General features: G+C 43.8%; 1 protein-coding gene across 8 annotated transcripts in view; it reads right to left on the reverse strand.

Moving 5' to 3' along the window:
- The window catches only part of LOC128764251 (ryanodine receptor 1-like), a 58,820-nt gene extending 37,992 nt beyond the window's left edge, over positions 1–20,828 (reverse strand). For 6 of the 8 annotated variants that reach the window (XM_053873864.1, XM_053873863.1, XM_053873862.1 and 3 more), the window contains exons 1-25: positions 20,286–20,828; positions 17,711–17,784; positions 6,947–7,069; positions 6,738–6,839; positions 6,214–6,234; positions 5,157–5,231; positions 5,012–5,090; positions 4,768–4,880; positions 4,529–4,628; positions 4,315–4,411; positions 4,167–4,241; positions 3,827–3,983; positions 3,590–3,754; positions 3,406–3,527; positions 3,055–3,241; positions 2,854–2,989; positions 2,681–2,776; positions 2,475–2,593; positions 2,180–2,313; positions 1,868–2,109; positions 1,287–1,479; positions 994–1,210; positions 820–924; positions 218–321; positions 71–154 (exon numbers count right to left, since the gene is read on the reverse strand). In XM_053873864.1, the coding sequence (XP_053729839.1) occupies positions 71–154; positions 218–321; positions 820–924; positions 994–1,210; positions 1,287–1,479; positions 1,868–2,109; positions 2,180–2,313; positions 2,475–2,593; positions 2,681–2,776; positions 2,854–2,989; positions 3,055–3,241; positions 3,406–3,527; positions 3,590–3,754; positions 3,827–3,983; positions 4,167–4,241; positions 4,315–4,411; positions 4,529–4,628; positions 4,768–4,880; positions 5,012–5,090; positions 5,157–5,231; positions 6,214–6,234; positions 6,738–6,839; positions 6,947–7,069; positions 17,711–17,758 (2,894 nt within the window). In that variant the 5' untranslated portion in view covers positions 17,759–17,784; positions 20,286–20,828. The remainder of the gene's footprint in view (positions 1–70; positions 155–217; positions 322–819; positions 925–993; positions 1,211–1,286; positions 1,480–1,867; positions 2,110–2,179; positions 2,314–2,474; positions 2,594–2,680; positions 2,777–2,853; positions 2,990–3,054; positions 3,242–3,405; positions 3,528–3,589; positions 3,755–3,826; positions 3,984–4,166; positions 4,242–4,314; positions 4,412–4,528; positions 4,629–4,767; positions 4,881–5,011; positions 5,091–5,156; positions 5,232–6,213; positions 6,235–6,737; positions 6,840–6,946; positions 7,070–17,710; positions 17,785–20,285) is intronic. The other 2 variants (XM_053873867.1, XM_053873866.1) reach the window with 1 other exon arrangement.
- Positions 20,829–22,388: the final 1,560 nt, after the last annotated feature.

Raw genomic sequence — 22,388 nt, forward strand, 5'->3', positions numbered from 1 at the left:
GAAAAGACAGAAATCCATTTCACTTCTAGACACCAGCATGTGTAGAGAATTTACTTTAATTCACTCCTACGTCTTTGGCAGCTTGATCTTCTTGAGATTCTCCTCAGCCTTCTCATCCCCCATGCCAACATGGCAGCCCAAAGCCAGGAGGGTCCTTTGTGAGGAGAGAATCAGCAATTTCCATTCTAACCACAGACGATCAAACATCAGGGCTTACTTGAGAGTCTCTCCAGACATCTGCAGATTGTAGTTTCTCTCTGGCTCAGGGAGACTCTGGAAGTCCACCAAGCATGGGTGAAGTTTTTTGTTGTCATCTCTGAACTGTGGAAAACACCGCAGCAGGTAAGGTCGTACTTTACTACATGTTAAGCCATCTTTAACATTCTCCTAGCCACACCTACTGTAGCTACATCTCTGGCTCTTCTAAGTTCCACAGCCTCAAAACATGTAAAACCCATTCACTCATTGCTCTGATGTCATAGGAGTGCTGCATTGTTTTTCACCACCTCCATCTCAGTCTATTGCTTTGATGATTTAACAAAATACTTGTTGACCTGTTTTCACCACCTCCACTCACCCATCTTCACTCCTCCAACATCCCTCACACACACATGCAACTATCCTGCCTTGCTTCCAATGACTTTCAGTTCCCTAATTGCCAGCTGCTTCTCCTTTCTCTCACTAAAGATGACTACATCATCAGAAAACATTATGGTCCCTGGAGACTCCTCCCCTCACCTCATCTAAGCAAAATACATTCTACACACCGTCAGATATAGGAGAAATGTTTCTAAAAATAGTCAACAAGTGAGAACTCACGGTGCCATACGTCCATCCCTGCTCGATCCTTGTGATCGCCCAGAGCTCGTGAATGTTCTCCGCCAGCTTCTCCCGGATTCGCTCCAAGTGTGGTGGCAGCACGATCTAGCCGCAACATGCAGTGGATTCTTTCACATGAGCATGTTAATTTGAACATTTTGTCTGCTGTGTTACCTGCACAGTGTCTACAGGGCAGGGTGTGAAAGAGGTGTGGGTGAGGGACAGAGTGGGCCCCAGCAGGTTTCGCACACCGTTGAAGTCGTGCTTGTACTCTTTGATGGGTTCGATCCGCATCCTTTCGCGGGGCAGCAAGGCCTCGTAGCACGGAGCATAGCCTGGTGGTGGCATGAATTTGAAGTCCCCATGACGACCGCCGAGGAGGAACCGAGCTCTGGCAACACACAATCAGCATTAGCTGGCAAGTTTTCCCCGCTACAGAAATGAGGGGAACAATTTTCCGGACATACTTGACACCGGCAGAGAAGCTGATGACGGGAAAGAAGAGGCCGTCCACATTGAAGTTCTCAAACATGCCCTGAACCGGGTGGCCGTTGATGCGGAAGGAGATACTGGGCACACTCAGATCCAGACAGCAGCTGACCACATCGTCCGCAGCCAGAGTGTGAGCGTTCGGGGAGGCCACCTGTCGCGCCAAAGTACCTACCAGACAGATTGGTCTGGTATGATTAGAATAAGAAGCACAGGTGCTAACCTTACAGAATATTCATTCATTTTCCCAGTTAGACAGAGGCAGAGGCTGGATTCTAAGCCAGCTACCTGGGACAGGTCAGCCTGACTTATACACAGACAACCACTCACATACATTCGCACCTTGGGACTATGTAGAGTCACCAATACATTACACCACTTGGACAGTGGGATGAAACCCTCATAACACACAGAGAACATACAAAGACAGAAGCCAGGATCACTCCAAACTCAGAGCTGCCTCATTCAAACCAGCAACCTTTTTGCTGTGCTGCTGCAGCATTAACCATTACGGCACTGTGCGGGCAACGTTTTCAATATTTTAGAGGAGAATGCGTACCGGACCATAAGTGCAGACCATCGTAACCGTAAGAGTAGAGGTCGTCTCCCACGCCGTTGCCTCCCCAGCCCTCTCCTCCACCCGGGTAGGGGCTGTAGCCCTCGGTCATAGCCCAGCCCACGCGCAAATGAGAGGCCTGCGCAGTCACGAAAGGCTCCACGTAGTCCACCATCATCTCGTAGTACCACTTCTTGTACTGCGTCGAGCCCTCACAGGTTCCAAGGAAGATGTTTGGCCTCAAACTGGTGGCACAAATATGCAGACAATCACGTCCATGGTGACGTCATTTAGAGAGTTAAAAAAAGAAAGTACCTTGTCACATAGTTGACAATGTTGGTCTGCAGCAGTAGGTCTCGTCCAGGGAGAAGGTTCTCAGTGATGAGGTTCTGATTGGACCTTACAGCGACACCGTTACACACACAGAGAGAGCGAAGGACGTCCAGAACCTGAAGGAGAGTTTTAACAGTCAGAAATACTAATCCAATAAAACATTTTTTCACATGTTAACTCAATACAGCTGATCACATGTTGCGACAAAATAACTGAAATTCCAAGCAATACTTTTATAAGGACTAGCAAGAAGTGGAGAGCAGAGGTTGAGACAGACCTTGTGGTTCCTGCCGTGCTTGTCCAGTAGAGAGATGATGGATTTAATGTGGTTCTCCTGAATGATGTTTAGAACTTCAGGGCTCTCGATGAGAACACAGTATAACACCTCCAGAATACCTGGATAAACAGAGTTGCGTTACTTGCAAAAACATTCCATGAAAAAAAGTTCAGTAAAGAAGCGTAGAAAATGGAGCTGTGATGTACCTGAGGAGGCCTCAAGACGGTCCAGCTTGCTGACCAGCCAGTCCAGGTTATCACAGAACAAGGCGCAGTTGGATCTGTTTCCTCTAATGAGTGAGGCTTCACATTGGAGACAGATGTGCTGTTTATTATTAAAGTTCAAACCTCAGGCGGTCGGGTGACGTGATTTTTCCTACCCAGCAGCTCGTAAAGAAGATTGACAATCTCCTTCCAGGACTCAGCAGCTTCTTCTCCAGCAAACTCAGAGAAGTGAGCGGCGGTGTTGTACACATTCAAGCGATCGATGCATTCCAGGACGATGGTGATCATTCCCTGGACAACAACTTCAGCATCAGTCACTGAGGCTTGGGTTGTGTGGAGGCGGCAAGTTAAAGTACCTCCTCTTGGAAAAGGTTCTGTCTGTTGCGCAGTGAGCGGAGCTTGGTCTGCTTCTCCTCATGCTCTAGCTCTTCTTCCGGAGGGCGGAAGTAGAAGATGAGATCCTGGAGAGAAAGGATGACGCCCTCCAGAGGAAGCGGCGTGGCTGAAGGTTGCTTGCTCTTCCCACTCAGGGAGTCCAGACCCCTGAGAGAAGACAGGTAATCAAGGTGGGAAACCACAGCACACCTGGACTTGTTCGAGAGAGGAGTTTATAGCTTGATGAGAGTGAGTGATGTGGCTCACTTTGAATCATATAAAATGTGAAGCGAGATTGCAATAAATATTTTATTTCTCTGCTGTGGACTCACTGGTTGAACTGTCTGAACAGGCCCATGGTGCTGTAGATCATTCGAGCAGCCTGAGACTCCTCAGTCTGAGAGCGTGAGACAGTCAGGGCGTCATCCATGTGACCCTCCTGGTGCAGGATAACCTGCAGGCACAGATCAAATTTTTATAGTGGTTGTCAGCAAAGATTTCCCCACAGAATCCTACCTTTCTCTTCATCATTCCCAGACGAGCAGCTTTTGCGTCCAGAGCTGCGTATGTCAGCCACAGTCCAGTGGACACGTGCTGGACAAAGCACATGGACTCCCCATACTTGATCTCAGGTATTCCCATCCCCTCCACGTCACGCTTCTGAGCCACCTCCACCTTATCCTGCTCAGCCAGACCCAGAAATGAGGTCAGCATCACAGAAGACTAACATTCTCTGCTGAAGTTAAATCTGACCTTTGTTGCACGGAAGCAAAAGGCTGACAGTTTGGTGTTGGCCTTCTCCGGGTCGACCACCAGCAGACCTTTCTCCTCATCCAGACACAGGTACCGGCCTGTGGTGATGTGTCGAATGCGGAAAGACTGACCCCATTTCATATGGCTGCCACTCCAACTGCAGCCAGAAATAAGAAGAAGTCAACAAAACACTACCCATCACCTTCCTCCATGTGTGTCACCTAAAGTAACGTCTGAGAAGTTAAAGGGTGGTGTATTGATAATATGAAAAATGTGAAACCAGTGGAAGTGATATTATAAGAAGCCAGCTGATCCTCGCCTGTGTTGCGCATGGGACTACCTGATTCGGAGAGGCTCCAGCCTCCAGAGGGAGCGGGCTTGGCTGCACACAGCTCCACCTTCATAGTGAGCCACCCTGCAACAGACAGACACATCCATGTAGGAATCGAACAAAAGGGAAATCAAGTTGCTCTAAGACTCATCCACACCTGCGCTTCTCCTCTCCTTCCTCGGGCGTTGCGATGGCCAGACACTCGTCCATGTGACCGTGAAACAGACGGAGAACGTGACCTCCAGTTAGAAAGCCTGATTGAAGAGAAAAGACAAATGGAATCTCATAATGCATTGCAACAATCAAAGCTTTAAATAGAAGGTTTAAATCAATTTTGATTTTTGTTCCTACTGTTATGCTAGTTCTCATACCTTCAGCCAGTTCACAGCCGGAACTAATGGGATTCATGTTCCAGAGGGTTTGCATGAAGGAAGCATCCACCATCAGGTCTCCGCTGGCGTAAGACAAGTGCTAAAGATGAACCAGAACAGGTCAGTTAATGACAACAGGGACCGTCCAGAACACACTGTGAATTAAGATCACGACATCACAAGTTCAAGTTGAGCAGCAAATAAATAAGATCCATGAGGAAGAAAATAATGTTTCTCACCAGGTATCTCTCAGAGGACACGCTGACAAGGATGAGGTCATCCCCCACTCTGACCTTTTCACCTTCCGACCGCTGCTTGGAGGCTGGATGAATAGTCCACCAGCAAGCCTCACCTACTCAGGGAGAGAAGAGCAAACAGCTCTTAGATGACCTGGTCACAGCAGTCCCATCAATGAAGCATTAAAAGGGGACAGGTTGTCAATGAGTACAGCTGGACGAGAGTGACAAAACGTCCTTTTCTTACCGGTGGAGTCTTCTTGTAAACCCACGTCGAAGGCCAGCTTGTCTGTGAGTGAGCGGGATGTCGTCAGACAGCTCAGGTACTAGAAGGTGAAGATGTGGCGATTAAAACCCACAAGCTCATCGGCCTGTAGACAAAGAGGCCTCACCATGCCCGAGTGGCTGTGCCTCAGCAGGATGGCGTGGCCATACAGCAGCGTGCGATGGCCTCCACCTTGAGACGACTGCAAGTGAGTAAGAGATCAGTCATGCATCATACTGAACTGAGGTCAGACATAGGTGACAGAAGGCTGTTTGACTGACGAAAACAATTTAAATAAGACACAAGTTCATCTCACAACACTGATTGAACTGAGTCCTGAACAAAACACTGAATGATTCTTGCTGTTTCTAGATCTATTATTAGTTTTTACTTTTCTAGTTTTTTATTTTCCTTGTCTGGCTGGCTGGAGGTGATCAGACCAATCAATGTCCCGCTTGACTGGTGGATTCTAGTAGTTTAAGTATCTTACCCGGTGACCCCAGCACTCTTCTTCAGCAAGCCTGTTTTCTGACCTCATGCTGGTTTCATGCAGAGGTACAAGTGTGAGTTCACCTCTGGTCACAATGTCCTGTTTTTGACCTTTTGTATACGGATATTATTATATATAGACCAACTTTTTACTCATGTTTGACTTCTCATTTCCGCACTAGGTTTTGCCTACGGTCCATGAACACAACTTAGACAAGGATGAATTCAGCTAAACAAAAAAAATATTTATTCCTTCATCTAGAGGGTTAAGCTTCAAAAATCCTTTGGGATGACATTATTATCTCTGATCCACCTAAGCAGTCTCTACCAGGACAGGTGCACCACTTCCAGAGTGTGAAGTCGAGAGAGTCTCCAGTTTCTCCTCAACACCGTCACTCTGCTAGATGTGGGTGGGCTACGTGCCATGCTATTCTCATCCTACTGTGAGCATTCAAAATCCTCCTTCATCCACTCAGTCCAACCAGGGTGAGGACCTTCTATAATCTGCTGCGTTAATGGGTTCTAATAGAGAAAACCATTAAGTGCAGCTCAAGTTCAATTCCATGATAATGTGATTTTAAGCTTGAGGGATGAGACGAAACCTGGGGCTTGAACACAGACAGAGTTGGGACAGAAACAACGAGGAACAAAGACTTCAAACACACCACAGGATAAAGAACTGATAACAAACGTACCCATTTGTCCAGATCAACTGTCTGCTTGTTAGAAAGCATAGAGGGGGAGGAGTGGTCAAGAACATACATAAAAATAAGACCAACCTTCAGTGGACAGAACCTGACAGACCACAGCTTCCAGAGTTTGGGTGGATGATGTTGTCAACATGTAGATGTTTGAGGATGGAACAAGTTCTTAGTTTCATATTAAACTTCTTTAACCACTGAGTTTCTTTCCTGCCTTTTAAGATCACAGAACCTTTTACTGGAGTTGTTTCAGGGCATGATTTTTATAACCATTTTAGTAGCTTGAATTGACTTTTGATGTCTTTGAATGAAGATGATGATCATTTTTCATATCTTTCATATCTTTCAGATATGATCCGGCGGCTTCTTTTTCTAGTCTTTTAATCAAGTTAGATAAAACATATATTTTTAATTCCCTAATTAATTTTATTATTTTACTTTCCTTTTTTCATTTTCGTCGTAACATACAGCTTCCCTCATCCAGAACTAAGAGCTCCGCGTGAGCCTGGGTGTCTCACCTCGGTCATCTCCACAGTGTTGGCCAGCATCTCCTGCAGCGCTCGCACCGACAGCGACTGTTCCAGGATGAAGTTGCATATCGCCAGATCCGGGGGAACCTTCTGTGAACGCCCAGAAATGAAGGACTCAGCCATTTATATTTATCTACTTCCATTCCAGGAAACTTTACATCACAAAGACAGTCATCTGGCAATCTGTAGCTCCTCACCTGAGCGTTGGACGTCGTCTCCAGGAAGCAGAGTCGGTTCCCAAAACCTTCACAGGAGAGACACAGTTTGATCTGCTGCTCCTTCAGGACGGAGGCGGTGCACTGCAGAACCACCTGGTCATCCTGCAGCCAAAACACAAAGACCATTTATCATCTTTTAACTGTTAACACAATAATAGCTAAAAAAGGAGAAAAGAATATTTGACAAAATATTGTTCGGCCCTTGACTGTTCTCAGGTTCGACACCGTTGACTTAGGGAGTAGGTCCAGTGGAAAATAGACATTATAAACTGATGATTTCAAGTCAAGTAAAGACACTTGGACATCAGAAAATGGCACCTAGTTCGAGCACAAACCCTTGCTTGTGTTATAATTATGCTTTCATTGGTGCAGGAATGTCAGCATGAAAATAGCAACAGGCCTGTCTTGCACCCAGAATCCTGCTATCATCTGTGTTCGCCTCACAAAGTCGTTTAATACGGTCTGGCTAAATCGAGAAGTACCAGTCAACTGCAATACTGATGGTGCCCTTGAGAAGGCTTTTTTTCAGGTTGGTCACAACAAGTCGTCCACCTCCGCCTATCTTGATCATCCACCTGCCACATCACTTAAGTGAGTGTCAGAGCTCCCACAGAAAACATCCTCTCTCACTCTTTGCTGTAGCGCTAGAGATTCCACACAGAAACTTTTAATCGAATCAATAGCACACAGTCATCACAACAACTCCTGACACAGATTGAAAACAGCCAGCGATTTGCTTCTGGTCCTCATCGTTGTCTGGAACCAGCAGCGGCCGACGTAAATACAGCCATAAACACCCCCCTGCCCAGTCAGACCCCACAGCCGACAGTCGACATTCTCAGCTGCTCTGGCCTCTCTCTCATTATACAAGTGGATTCATCACTTTAACATGACTAATGCTCCTCTCTTGGATGTGGGTACTTCACACAGTCACTCGCTCCTTCTGATTGACCCGTTCCACTTTATTTGCTGCATCATAATGGGTGCATATGAAGTTTACACTTTTATGCAGCTGTCAAGTAGAGCTTTGCATGCCACAACAGGGAAAGTGAAGCTGAGCGGTGTGCCCTCGTAACAATCCTATCGGGTCCTGTATCCACAAGCCTGGAGTGTTTTCATGGCTGGGCCACCCTTCTTCCTGTGACCGGACGATCATCTTTCTCCCCTCGACCAGAGTGCACGGCTGATCCTCGTGTTCTCTCCTTTACACAACAGAAAATGGAACAAAATGGCCTTCTCACCTTCCCCGAGCATTAGCACTTGACAACTCAAGTGTGGACAGAGGTGTTTCTCCAGCCTGACGCAAGTCTCATGAGGTGGAGAAATGCAATGTCTAAACCAGTGACGTCAGTTTTAAATACAAGGTTGCAAAACAAAGTCTCAACAGTGCAACAGGGTTAACAAATGAATTTTAACAACACAGGAGACACACCTTCACAATATGGTCAATCATTACCCCTTTTTTTCACTAAAAAGGGGGCTTGATCCTGTCCCATCTATCCAGGGCAGGAGGGCAGTGTCACTGTGAAGATAACTGCAAATACACACACCTACATGGAGCTTATTCATTGTTTAACCAATGAGTGTTTCGGGACACTTGGGGGGGGAAACACAGTGCCCAGATGAAGAATATACTGTACAAACCCTGTACACAAAGGACCAGGCTCTGCAGTTACAGCAACAGGGACGGTGACACAAAGAGAGTCAGCTCTCGGACCTCAGCAGCTATCAAGCTTAGGTCACAGACTTATTCATAGCAGCAGCTCAGGATTGATCCCCACAATTCAGTGTAAGTCCTCCACAAACAAACCATGATTATTCGATAATCTCTCTGCAACTAATGGAGCAGGTGAAATTGAGGAGCTGGTTATCGCCCACCTGACTCACTGGACTGGCACCTGTGCGGATCACATCTCTTCTATACACACATTTGATGCCTGCATTAGTGGGGCGGGTAGGGTTACCCCCAAGCCATGTTTGGACTTGGCGGGTGAAGCATCTTGACTATGTGGATGTGCGGGGTCAGAGAGGGAGAGACAATTAGATCTGACAGGCGGACACACAACCACGCAAGTGTGTGCTGATAGATGTGGGCACCGTGGCGTGGATTTACAGCCAGAAACACGGTGGTTGAAAGGAGAGACCTTTGTGGGGAACGGTGGAGACAGAAGCGAGACAGGGCTCCCCCCGACAGCACGGCACAGCAACCCAGACAGGAAGCCAATGAGAGAACAACCTCATCATACATGTATTCATCTGTAACTTGAAGTAATAAATTGAGAGTCAGAGCAAGACCTTAGGTGTGATTTCAGGTTGAGGGAACTAGGTCCTTTCTGTGTTCAGTTTCGCGCTCCAGTTGTTTGTGTGGCTCTGATTTCCTCCCACTCTGCAAAAACATACACTAAATTGTTGGGATGCAACGAACAGAACATTTTTGACTGAAGCCAAATAAAATTAAAAATACTTGGCTGAATCGCCAATGCGGTTTTTAGTATTTAAAAAAATACATTTACATACAGGTTTGAAAGTTAATGTTTAGATGATTTAATATTTTTCTATTGGAGTCTTTCGCCCCAAGGTAGCCTCCCACCAGTCTCCCGCAACTTTGTTCAGGAACAGTCAAAAATGAATGCATGTGTTTGTGACATGGTTCAGTAACGCTGCATAGCCGGAGCAGCCCAAGATTAAAAATGTGTTGGTCATCCAGATTAGCTACAGGTGGCCACTAGCTTTTGATGGTGTTGAGTCTGAAGCATCATCGTGAGAGAATTATTCTGTTTCTAAGCCACACAAAACAATATGACGATATTCAAAAAGGAAAATAGATTAAAACACTTTGAAGTGAGGGCTGTTCCACACCCTTGATTCCAGACTCTTTTGACCTTTGACGAACATAACTGAACAGAAAAGCTTAAATTGCAAATGAAGACTTCAAATGAATCTGTAAAACACACATTTAAATAAAAAAGAAGACAAAATTAAAAAGCAGATGAACAAAACTAAAGTTGATTTAAATTTGTGAGACTAAAATAGAAATGTTCAGCCATTAGAAAAGGATTGCAGGATGCATTTAAAAACAAACAAACAGAGCATTGGATGTGCGTTTTGACTGAGGCAGAGGTCCGTGGTGAGGGCTCATCATCTTTACCACTGTCTCTTCCAAAATATCAGACACATGTATTAGATTACTGTACTATCATTGTGACTCAATAATGACAACACGGCAAGTTAACATTTTCCAGACATTACCACGGAAAATAACAAGGGAGGATTTCTTCACCGGTCTGCAACAGTGGAGGAGAAAGTCATTTTTACATTGCCTTTCTCTATATCCTTTCAAAACCTCGTAATTCAGGTTGACTTTAATGCAGTTTTTATTGGTTAACAACAAACACTCTCAGTTAAGTGCTGAGGTCGGCCACCCTGAAGCCTCCATCGATTCCTGCCGACGTTTACAGAGTGAGGGGCAGCACATTTACAGTGTGTGGGTGCTGAAACGGGGTTCGATGAGAGTGACGGTGCTTCCGGCTGATGGGGATTCCCGATGGAAGCACTACAAAACAAATTCTTTTCACTTAATTCTTATCCACGTGAGATGCATTTGTCCACGATACCCGATATTTGCCATTAACCGAGTTAACTCAGCTCTTGTGTGATGAATTCAGATTAAAAATTGTAATCTATTGACAGCCCTATTTGTATTGAAATGAAGTAACACAGACACACATCCACAGCAACACATCTCTCCAACACCTGTGTATATCTGGATGTATGTGCATATCCGGCATACCCTAAACAACAACATTGTTAAGCATGTAACATATATCTAACGTAACATGTAACGTATGTAACAGCATTTTAATTGACATACATTTTGTTTGGTTTATTTTCACACATGCACATTCACGTTATGTAATGGTTGCACTTTTCAACGCATTGAAGAATTGAAATGTTGAATACTTCGCCTTGCTATATATAATATTGTAGTGGGCTTTTCCTGCGTGATACGAACAGATTTTGTACATTATTTTGCCATAATATAAAGAGGGGAAATTTGCAGCGTCTGGTTTGGGATGTAATTAGGTAAAAGGTGTCCAAATAACAAACATCATTGTTTTCTGTCTATAGAGCTGTTGAACAACATCATATATGACAGCGTTTTTCCACGCCGCTGCACACTAGTGTGCCGTGAGAGATGGTCAGTACATTATTTTGCCATAATATAAAGAGGGGAAATTTGCCTTTTGGACTTTGTTTTTGAAGTATGATACCAGAGGTGAGAATGTAGACGTAAATCCCTGTGGGCACTTTTATTCCCTGGCAGAACAAGAACAGATTATAGCGCGACAACATGTGACTGGCTGATGTTGGCCAAGAGGTGCCTCTTCTGAGCCCGACTGCTGCACCACAACGATGGACCTATTTCCACAGAAATCTTAAATAAAGCAATTTCAAAGAAGTGACCTGCCACTACAATATTGCATTTTCCATTAGCAGAGGACACTATCTGTCCAAAGCAGCATTTATTCTATGTCAACTTTTACTTACATAACAAGGAAGAAGTCGTATTAAAAAAAAAAAAACATCCAATATTGGCTTCTGGTTGCAAATGAAGATGTCAAATGAATCTGTAAAATATTGTATTGTTGTTATTGTGTGCTATTGGGGTTCAGCTGGTCTACTTTGGGCTTCTGGGTTTCCGGGTCGAGAGCTGCATGAAGATTCAGCATGGAGGATCCATTGTAGAGGAATGAGGTCGGCCATCTTGTCTGCAACTATGTACTCTTGTCATAACGTGACAATACATTGTCATATGATCAAATGATCTGCATATTTCAACATAACGGACTGTCATGCTTCAGTTTGAAAGCCTTTGTCTAAGAGCTCTCTGGACTCCAGGAAACATAAGAAGGTGTACACAGACGAGAGCGCAAAAGTGATTCATCGTGTGCTACATTTAGCCCATTTGCTGCAGTGATTACACCATTTAGCATGGCCTGGGAGGATATTTTTTCTATCTATATACTACCCTCCAATATAATTTACCAAGCGTGAGAGCAGTTTGTCACGTAGAGTATCTTTATTTACGTGCAGACATGGCTGCAGTGACTGCAGAGAGAAAATAAGACGTGGAGAAAGACGAGCACATTTCATCTCCGTTTCCAAATAAGTTTTCAAACAGTCACTTTTATATTGACATAAAATTGATGGATTCCAAAGGTAGCACCGGTATGCTTGATGAAGCACTACAAGACTGTCATGTGAACTTTTAACACCATGATCACAGAGAGAGCGGCGAGGAATTGTGCTCCACAGTTCCACACTTATGCTGTTGTTGACTCCAACAGGACGCCATTCCGACGCTCCACTTAGCTCAGTAATAAGAGCAAAAAGATTTTAGGAATCTGCACAATTTGCCTTAAATTAGAAAAAGTGGAGTCCACAGACGAGCAAAGAGCACATGACTATTGTAAATACCAATGTTTGCTGAGCAAAACAACAGTGTTTTCCAACATGTTTCAGCAGCAGCTTCTTCAAGTTCAACTTCAGGTTTCATGTTTTCACCCTAACCTGCACTTCTACTATACACCTCCCTGTTTATTTTTATGATTTCCACTCCATCATCTCGTCCCCCTCTCCCCTCTGTTGCCTCTGCTGCTGTGTGCTGGGCCTTCCCCCTTCACTCACAGACTATTTTTGGGGGCAGCACCTGTCACTATCACATTCCCTGCTTTTGCTGACCAGCAGATACCTCGAGGTCTTACATGAGGAGAGAGAGCCTAGAGAATCGCTCCTGAAGCAGCTCAACGATAGATAAATTCAAAAGCTTGTAAATAAATGTAGTGATACAAACCACAGCAAAACCAAACAAAAAAAACTTGTAAACAAAAGGTGCTTCTTTGAACATAAAGAATGTGTCTGAGATTACATTTTATTCTTCCACAGACTGTTCTCCTTTTTGAGGTAACATGTTTAAAATCAGCAGAAAAAACTAAGTAGAGTGGGTACATAGCCACTCGTGCAGAAACAGCACACAAATCACAGACTGCAGCAACACACAAGACTTTTCACTACAAGAAACATGGAGACATTTCTGTAATTGAAGTACAATACAGTATCATGAGAGCCGAGGAGTCCGAACCTCAGAAGAGACTGTGAGAGCATGCAAATCTAGAGGCTGAGATGGAAAAAAAAGGAACATTGCAGCGTCTGGTTTTGGATCTAACTAGGTAAAAAGTGTCCAAATAACAAACATCATTGTTTTCTGTCTATAGATCTGTTGAACATAATCATATATGACAGTGTTTTTCACCCCCGCTGCACACTAGTTTGCCGAGATGGCCAGGTGAGCCGTGGGAAATGACCCAGTTTCACCCAATTTGTCTGAATATAGAGGTGGGCGATATGATATTGGAACCGCGATGCACAGCAGAGCTAACAGCTAACATGACAACTCACTTCAAAACGTTATTACACTTACTAAACTATCAAAGTTTGTTCCATAGTTTAAAAGTTGGCTAAAAAGCAAATGCAGAACCAAACAGATGCATTTTATTGGTCCACCACTGTCCTCCTTTCTATGTGTCCATAAACCATAAATCAGTGCTCTCTAACTGTCTCCAAACTTCTCCACATGTCCCTCTGAAAGACTCATTTCTGAGCTTGTCCTCCCTCATTACAGAGTCGCTGAAACCATTAAAGCCTTCAGAAGGAGACAAATATTTTCCAGCGCGAGGAAACAAGATCAAAACACTTCAAACGAAGGAAGAGTTTCTGCACAGGGGGAAACAATATCACCTCTCCACGTGTCATTACTCGGGTTTAATCGCATCCTGCTTGCTGCTTAATTAAACGTCTACGGGAGCTTGGAGGAAAATATTATCGGACTTCAACACACAAGCTCGACACAATGGCTCAAGACAACTGCAGTGCTGATCACAGCGCTTCTCTTAAGTTGGATAACAGAATTTAAGAGAGATTAGCTGAGACGCGTTGCTATGGAGACGAGACAGATCAACTGACCATGTTGTAGAATAAAGTGACCACATTAAAACTGGCTTGACCAAACAGGACGTTTTTGAATTTGTGCCATTTTAAGGTCCTTTCCTGAATGCTAGAGGCTTTAAATAGTTTTAACACATTGATGCCTACAAATATTGCATCCTTTTATGAGCTCCATTCTGTTGATACGTGCTAGTGCTAACATGCTAACACTCAGGTGCATTCAAGTGAGCAGGTAAACTTTTAACTACTGCAGCCAAACATCAACAATCTTCAGCAGGTCTCGTACTCTCCAGCCGCTGAAAATGACTCGCAGAATTACCGCTGTTTGGACTGTAAAAAGACTTTCATCACTTCTTTTGTTAATGTTGTCATTCGATGGAGGAGGACCAGGGTCATGTTTAAGTGCAGACACAAGAGAGGCAATGAAGAGCAGAATGTAGAAACATGCTCGTCCTAGACTGTCAGTGAATGTGAATGTGCAGAGCCAAAATAAAATCTGAATCTAATCCACCAGAAAAACACCAGCAGCTACAGGACCATAACAATCACTTTCAAACCCTAATGTGTATTTTTGCTACATATGAGATGGAAACACAGAACCGGAGAGCATCAGGGTTCAACATAAGCCAGGAGTAAACCGTCTCAAGCAGACATAAAAACACCTGCATGTACAGTAAGCTGTCTCAAATCAATCAGGCAGCTGAATTACCATGACGTCATGCTCAAGTCGATGGCCGTGCATCACCAGTGCACACCCGTTACATCAGGGTGTCCCGTGCCGCGCTGGCCACCTGTTCATTGTGTTACCAAGCAGACAGTCTGACAGGTGCACGGTGTGTGTGTGCCTGTGTTTACCCGACTGTGTTCATCCTCCGGGCTCAGCACTTCTAAAGACCATTTAGCCACCTCCATCACCCCCGACCCTTCATCTGTTGCCCTTTAAAAACCTGTCACTAACGTGCACGTGTGTGAGTCTGTGTGCATGTGCATGGCAGTGTATGTGTTTGGACAAAGCCTGGGGACTATTAAGAGAATGCTGGAGACGCCACAGAGGAGGAGGTTAACCTGACACGTTGTAAACTGACAAAAATATTGATGGCATTTTGCGCACTTTAGATTCATTGACATAAAAAAGTATTCCGCTATCTATTTTGGTACAGCAGTAATGTGATTTTTAGGAACACTTGACTTAAATTCCATTAGAAAAAGTCCATTCGGACGTTCAAGAGTGATGGTGAAGAAGTGACCTCTTTCATGTGGTTGATAGTTGAATGACGATCGTCATCTTCTAGTCTTCATTGTTTTATATTATATTTCAGTATTGATCATAGTCTCCTCCAAGCAGTAGCCTGGAGTGGCCAGCCTGGATGGTAACTCCAGGTCCGCACGTGGACCTTTGTCTGTGGATCTTGGCTCAGATCCATGAAGGAGCAGGTCACAGCTAGAATTTTCTGAATTTTACCTGCAGAGTCTGGAAATTGCATGAAGTTATCCATACTCTTCATGACAGTTATGGAGCCTGATATCCACCACCTTAATTTTAAAAAACATTTATACCATATAGCAAATCCATGACCCTCACTGGTTGTCTTCCACATCCTCAGTCTCCACAAAGCATCTGTCCTCCCTAACTTGGTCTCCAAACTTCTCCTCCATCCCTCTGATACACTCATTTCTGATCTTTCTCCCAATGACAACCTCAGCATCTTCATCTCTGACTCTTCTGACTTTGACTCCTGAGTCAGACTGCCCTTAGAAGGAAAATTGTGAAGGTGAAGAGGAAAAACCCTCAAACAAAAAGAGAAAACAGAAAATGAATCCTGAACATGGCCGCCGAGTCAAAGCACCTGCCAAGCAGCATGACAAGCTTCTTCATTCACACAAACAGAGAATCTTGTCTTTAATCGACAAACAGTGCGTCTCCCAAAAGGATGACAGCAAGTAGGACAGCGACTCTAGTTTCTCCCGCTAGATTCAGAGCTCCATCACGGACACACTATAAAAAGAAGCTGCTATTACTGACTGCAGCTCCAACTACACACCCACTCGACCTGGCGATACACACACACATACATACATACACGCACACGACCTGCTGTTTATAAAATCTCCAGAGAAAAGGTGCTAATCATTTTATTCAACATTTCAAACAGATTTCTTATTTACTTTTTCAAAGGCTCTGAATCAACTTCATCAATCAGGCTAAAGTATTTCTTATTTATGTATTATTTCTTTTAGGTATTCTAACCTGGTTTATTATTATATAAAAATGAACTCTGATTTAATAAATGGCGGAAGTGGCACATCACATTTCAAACTAGAGTCAACATATCAACGCCGTGATTCAGCACTGACGTCATCCCACCACTCGCTAACAAGACCCCGGCAAAACATTTGTTTTTGGCTGCTCTTTACACCACTTATCTAATGAGAACAAATGAAGTCGGAGCCTTTGCTAGTCCTTCTGAGCAAATGAGATTGAATTGTGTTAAACATTTGATACATCTAAATATTCTCCCTAAAATAACAAACTCAAACACCGTTAGAATGGTCTTGCCATGCTAAATGGTGTTTCCAATAGGCACTCCAGTTTCCTCTCAAAGTCAAAAATAAAAAAATAAAATAAAAAAGGTCATTGCGAGCGGGACTGTGTGACTGGGTGTTTCTATATGTGCGCCCAGCAACAGCCAGGCAACCCACCAGGTGTGCGCCCTGCCTCTCACCTCAAGTAGCTGGGTCAGGCTTCAAACCCTCACATATCAGATAAAATACTCTAGGGTCAATCGTAATGACAGTCACTTGTGCTCAGAGCCACAACAACAAAAACAAAGAACACAACTCAAACAATAAACAATAAAGGTAAAACTGACACACGCGTCATGAATGAAGATCACAACTTTCGAAGACACCTGAAACTGTTACAACCCGCCTCTCTCGTGATCAAGAAATGCTGACTCACTCTTTACTCTAACCTTCATTACATTTTCACTGAAGCTCAAAAACAACACAGGCGCTGACATTTTTAGGCTACAAGCAAGTAGAGGAGTGACCGCTGACCCCCCACTGGGCCAGCGTCCCACATCAAAGCATTGAAGTAGGGGAGGTTTTAATAATTCACACGGTTTATTCTCATCAAGTGTCAACGTGAACACGCTCGAACTGGCTGTCATTCTCAGTTGCTTAATGTGATCTCATGTTAGCTGTGGCTGCAGCCAACCATCTAACCACCAGCAGGAAGAGTCAAAGATCTGGCAATAGTTTTAGAACTTCATGGATACTCAGTCACTCAGCAAGCTGCTCTTTCACGCAGGAAATTACCACCTCAGCTGTTTGGGGTCTTTTTTGGGGTCCTCTGCTTCTGACAGTTAGCGGAAGCACCGGTGCAGCCCCCGGGGGCAGCTGTCCCCTGCAGGCGATGGGTAGCTTGTTGCTCACCCTGCAGGCTCTGCTTTCCTCAGATATAAATAGCAGAGGATGCAAACAGACGCACCGGCCGCTGTCCGTCTATCACACATGTGCGTCTATTCTTAAACCAGGAGCATCTGCAGAATAATTACACGAATAAAAATAAAAGCCCAAACTGCGGTGTTGGATGAGTTGTCGCTTTACAGATGGAAAGTTTGACAATGATGACACTCCAAAATCTCCAACTAAAAGAAGGCTGAGGCTTCATCTGTTCTGAGAGTCCTTCACCTGAGTTCTGGAATCTCCAGCGGGACAAGATAAAGTAGGACTCACCGTTCGCAGGAACTGAATCTCCTCCTCTCCCTCTGCCCCTTCTGCCATCCTTCCAAGAGGGTTGTCTGCAGCTCCTTGGAAGAAAAGAAACTATCCTTTAGCTTTCTCTCCTCTGGATTTTCCTGTATCTCCTCTTGGCCTCGTCCCTCCCTCCTTCTCTCTCTCAGTGCGTGCAGGACGACAGCATGAGTCCGGTGACTCTCACGATGGGGTGAGAGAGAGTGACGCCAGAGTAGGAGCTCCCCAGAACCTCTCTCGCCTTGCATCCAGGCCGGAGGTGGGTGAGGGAGGAAGGGGGAGGGATGAGGGATGACTTTACAACACTAGTGTCCCACTGTGGCACCATGTTTGTAGAAGTGGGCCACTCCTTCACACCCACCTCCTCCTTCCCGGTCCGAGGCTATAAAAGGATCAGAGGCTGGAGACTTTGTGAAGAGATGAGGCGAGTGCAGACATTCAATGCACCTCCGTCAGGCACACACTCAGGTGTGTGAGGAGCTTCACAGTCACGGCACAGAGGGAGATGTGGTCAAATCATCTCCAAAGTTGGTTAGCATGGCAGTATTATAAGAAACATCAGCATCAAAACAATAATAATACTCGTGCTTTTCATGATGCTAAACCTCGACCTCGAGTCACAACCTAGTGCCATGGTTGCTATTTTTGGAATTACTGAACAAAAGTCACATAATAACATTATTGCCTGAACCACACTTCTCAAACGCAGAAGATTCTTAAGATAGAAAGATACAAAACCTCGAAAAGTTTCTCAATGGATGGCTGACCTCCTGCAGTTCATACAATTGGAAAAAATAAAATTTACAATGAGGGAATCAATTGCCAAATTCTTCTAGATTTGGAGCCCTGTTACATCTTATTTAAAAACACTCAGGGTTCTCTGAGATTTGACGCTGCATCATGCCTGCATAACACACTGTTGAAAGGAATTCATGGATTACAGAAAGAAATTTGTAACAGAACGAGTATATATATGACTCTATGCATTAGTAGCTCTAAATTATATTCTACTTTTCTCTTGGTCTCTTGGCTCTGATTCTCTTATAAGCATTTTATTACCACTGTCTTCAACTTCTTCTACGTAATTGTTGAGGTAAACAAATGTCTAATGTCTCATGAATGTGCATTTGTTTTCGTGGTTGGTTGAGAGTGGGGCATAAGGGGGGAAATCAGGAGACATATTTGTCATTATTTTTTCTATGTGTATTCCCATGTACGTACATATTATGCATACATATTACCTGTTGAGGACTGTGTAAGATTCAGGGCTTGTATGGGCTCAATATGAGCTACATCGTTTTGAATAGATCGGCGCTTTCACTGGTTTCCCGCTGGAGTTCTGGGAGTAAATGACTGGTCAACTGCCCCATGAGAAAATGAGTCAGCCTCCTCCGCCTTCATGTACACCATGTTCAGGTCACCACATCCATGTCAAGTGATCTGATGTGTGTGAATTCGGATTAAACCACCGTTGCATGAAAGGAGACCATGATGTTCTCAAGATAATGAAATGAAAACTGTCAACTATATATAGAATAACCTTTGACCATTGAGTGACATTTAGCAGTCTTTTGACAGCCACTACACAGAGGAGGACTTGCTCTATGATGACATGGATACTGATGGTTGGAAATGCGCCCAACACTGAGATGGTGCCAGCAGCAAGTATGTTCCACTTTAGATTCCAAACCCTTATATGAGCAGCACATGAAGGTAAATGAATGTCTGCAAAGGTCACCAATTAAAATGTGAAAACTTGCTTTGTAATGTAATATTCTGAATCCAGGCCTGTGTGTGTGAACGAGGAGCTGGAGGGAGAGTGAAGCAGAAGACAGGTGAGATCCATCAGAGGAATGGAGAGCAATGAAGAGAGGCAAACAAGATGGGTGGAGAGGAATGGGACAGTGAAGAAATAGAAGATGAATACAACCAATGAGGTTCATAGATGTGAATGAACAAATGGCAGGAAGAAATCTGCATTGCTATGAGTAAAGTTATTAGAATTCACTGGAGCTACAATTGAAAGTCTACTTTCAAAACAGAAATAATTAAAGAATATTTTGGATAACTGGAGCTATAAGACTGTATATATAATAATCCAGACCAACTACAGATGATCATAATCACATTCATGAAGGGAACATGTTCAAAAATTCAAAAGCTAAATTATTTAAGATTCTTTAAATTCTTTTTGAATAAATCCAGCTACACCAATAGAGTTTTTTTTTCCAGCACTATCCATCATCATTAAGTTGTCCTGGCTATCCACAACTTTTCTGCCAGCCTAAACTCGAGCGCTACTGGTTTCTCCCTTGGTCCCCTGCAGGCACCAACAAGAGCTCATTGTCCATCAGCAGAAGAGGGGCTTGGTAGAATTGAACAGTTGATATATTTGGTCACCATTGGAGGTAACCAATGGGATGTATAGCAGCCTCCTCGGTGTGTTGCATCCCTGTGAGGGAAAAGGTGAATGCTGCCTGCATCAACGTGACACTCCCTTCCTGGTCTGAACAGAGATGCAGGTCAGAGACACACATATAAATAAACACATCCTCACCTCTTCAGCGTCCATCTGGCATCCTCCCCCTGCCGCTGGGTCCCGTCTGTAGCCGCTGCGACCGACGCCACAGATGACGAGGAGGAGGCTGAATTATCAGGAATGTCGGGAGGATGAGTCCGAACACCTAAGCCCTTTTTGCAAAATCATTAGCCTCGCGCTTGTAATGGTTCACTACACCGGCAGATGGCGACACGATATTACGGATTATCAGGCAACTATTTTACTAGCACTTTTCAAAAACACAAATTTAAACCTAACTCAACTCAGCAACGGTATCATTTAACATATATTTACATGGACCCGGGAACCATCTAACATGACCCTATAAACACAAAATATCGTGTTTATAGCGACATTGCTAAAGCTAGCAAACAAACAGGTCGAAAAAAAAGAGAATACTAATAATGAGTCTGAAATAACTCGAAAACTGTTACAACCATTTAGTGTGAACACTGAGTCGAAGCTAACACACTGGTGACGAGCGCTGGTCGCTGGAAAATGTTCGTTATAAATAATGGTTAGCAGAACTGGGAAAGTGCAGCTCTTCCGCTTCGTTTTCCTTTGAAGGTTCAACTTCCGCCGAGGATTACCGCAAATAATGGTCATCAATTTGAAAATGCTGCTAAATTATCTGAAAAATCAACATTATAGTACATTAGAAATATGAAAAGATGTGAATATTTTTGTTAAAAATATGTACAAATGTACAACCAGCGTGTCTTACCTTTTATTTTTAAGTTGTTGGGCCTGTTTACGAAAACACAGTTCCTCACAAAACATCCTCATGTCAGTTTGAAATCAAAGAATCTACATGCATTCATAGTTAAGATTGGATGTCACTCAATACTACTTAATATTAGATTAGATTTTGATTAAAAGTTGACAATTTGTATCTATTTGTTATTCCTGCTACAGCAGGGTGGAGCTTTCAGCACCCTTCATACTAATATAAATTAATTTATTTTCCATCATTTTGGTGAATGAAACTGATGAAAAATAGATGGATTAAATGGCATTCCATTAGACATGGAATTTAATCGACATATAAGAATATAGCAGCAATGTTTTTAGCATGAAGAGGAGTAATTATGGCCGGCCCATTAGTCATTATTTAAATGAGCTCAAATGTAAAAAAAAATAACTTTGAATGACAGCAGCATAAAAACAAACCAAAGAGCATGTTGAGTTTGGCTGGATCTGTACTGTTCATTTCTCTTACTTGAGATGCATAAAGCTGCTGTATAAAAAGAGTTTTTGTTGGAGTCTGAAGAATGGCTTAAAAACAAAATTGTGGTCATCAAACTGTCTTATTTGAATCAACTTCTGTGGGGAAAGAAAGACTGGAGACGTGACACTATGATATCTGTGTGAGTGGCGCTCAGCTACCACCCAGTGAATCTAGTACCTGCAGGTCAACCAGGGTTCACTAAGTGTGACAGGAAAAAAACATTGTGAAACTACACCCCACACTATGCAGCTGCAGGAGGAGTAGTGAAGTGCCACATGACTCCAACATATATTGTTAGAATTAGTTTCAGACAAAAACAAATGTGACCATTGCGCAACCAGTCAGATGATGCTGAATAAAAATGTTTGTGTCTTACTGGACTCATCAGGCGCTGGACCAATGAAAATAGTTGGAAACCCTGGAGGAGCTGCGATTTGAAACACAGAAACATTTTTTTCCAGATGAACATTTAATTAAAACAGTGCTGGAGAACAGCTGTCTAGAGAAGAGTCAGAGATGGTCATCAATGGGAGACTAAGTTAGGGGGGATGGTTCGGTCAAGAGGAGAGGAGAGGCAGTGTTGGAACAAGGATGTTGGAAAAGAAGATGAGGAGGTCAACCATCCTCTATCGCAGTGATTCTTAACCATAGGGCCGGGGCCCATGGTTGGGCTGCGAGCGCTTCCTAGAGGGCCACAAAAAGTTTTTTTTTTTCCACCTTTGGGCCAAAAAGCTCAGTTTTAATACATGAGTCATGTATGGTGGCAGTTGTGCGTCGCTGAATTGACTTGATAGCTGCAAATCTGTGGTAGTTAACAACTATGGACAAGTTCTTGAAAAGAAACAATGATAAAGAAAGTGATGCTTCCCCCC

Source organism: Synchiropus splendidus, chromosome 8, assembly GCF_027744825.2.
Source record: "Synchiropus splendidus isolate RoL2022-P1 chromosome 8, RoL_Sspl_1.0, whole genome shotgun sequence".
Taxonomy (NCBI): Eukaryota; Metazoa; Chordata; class Actinopteri; order Syngnathiformes; family Callionymidae; genus Synchiropus; species Synchiropus splendidus.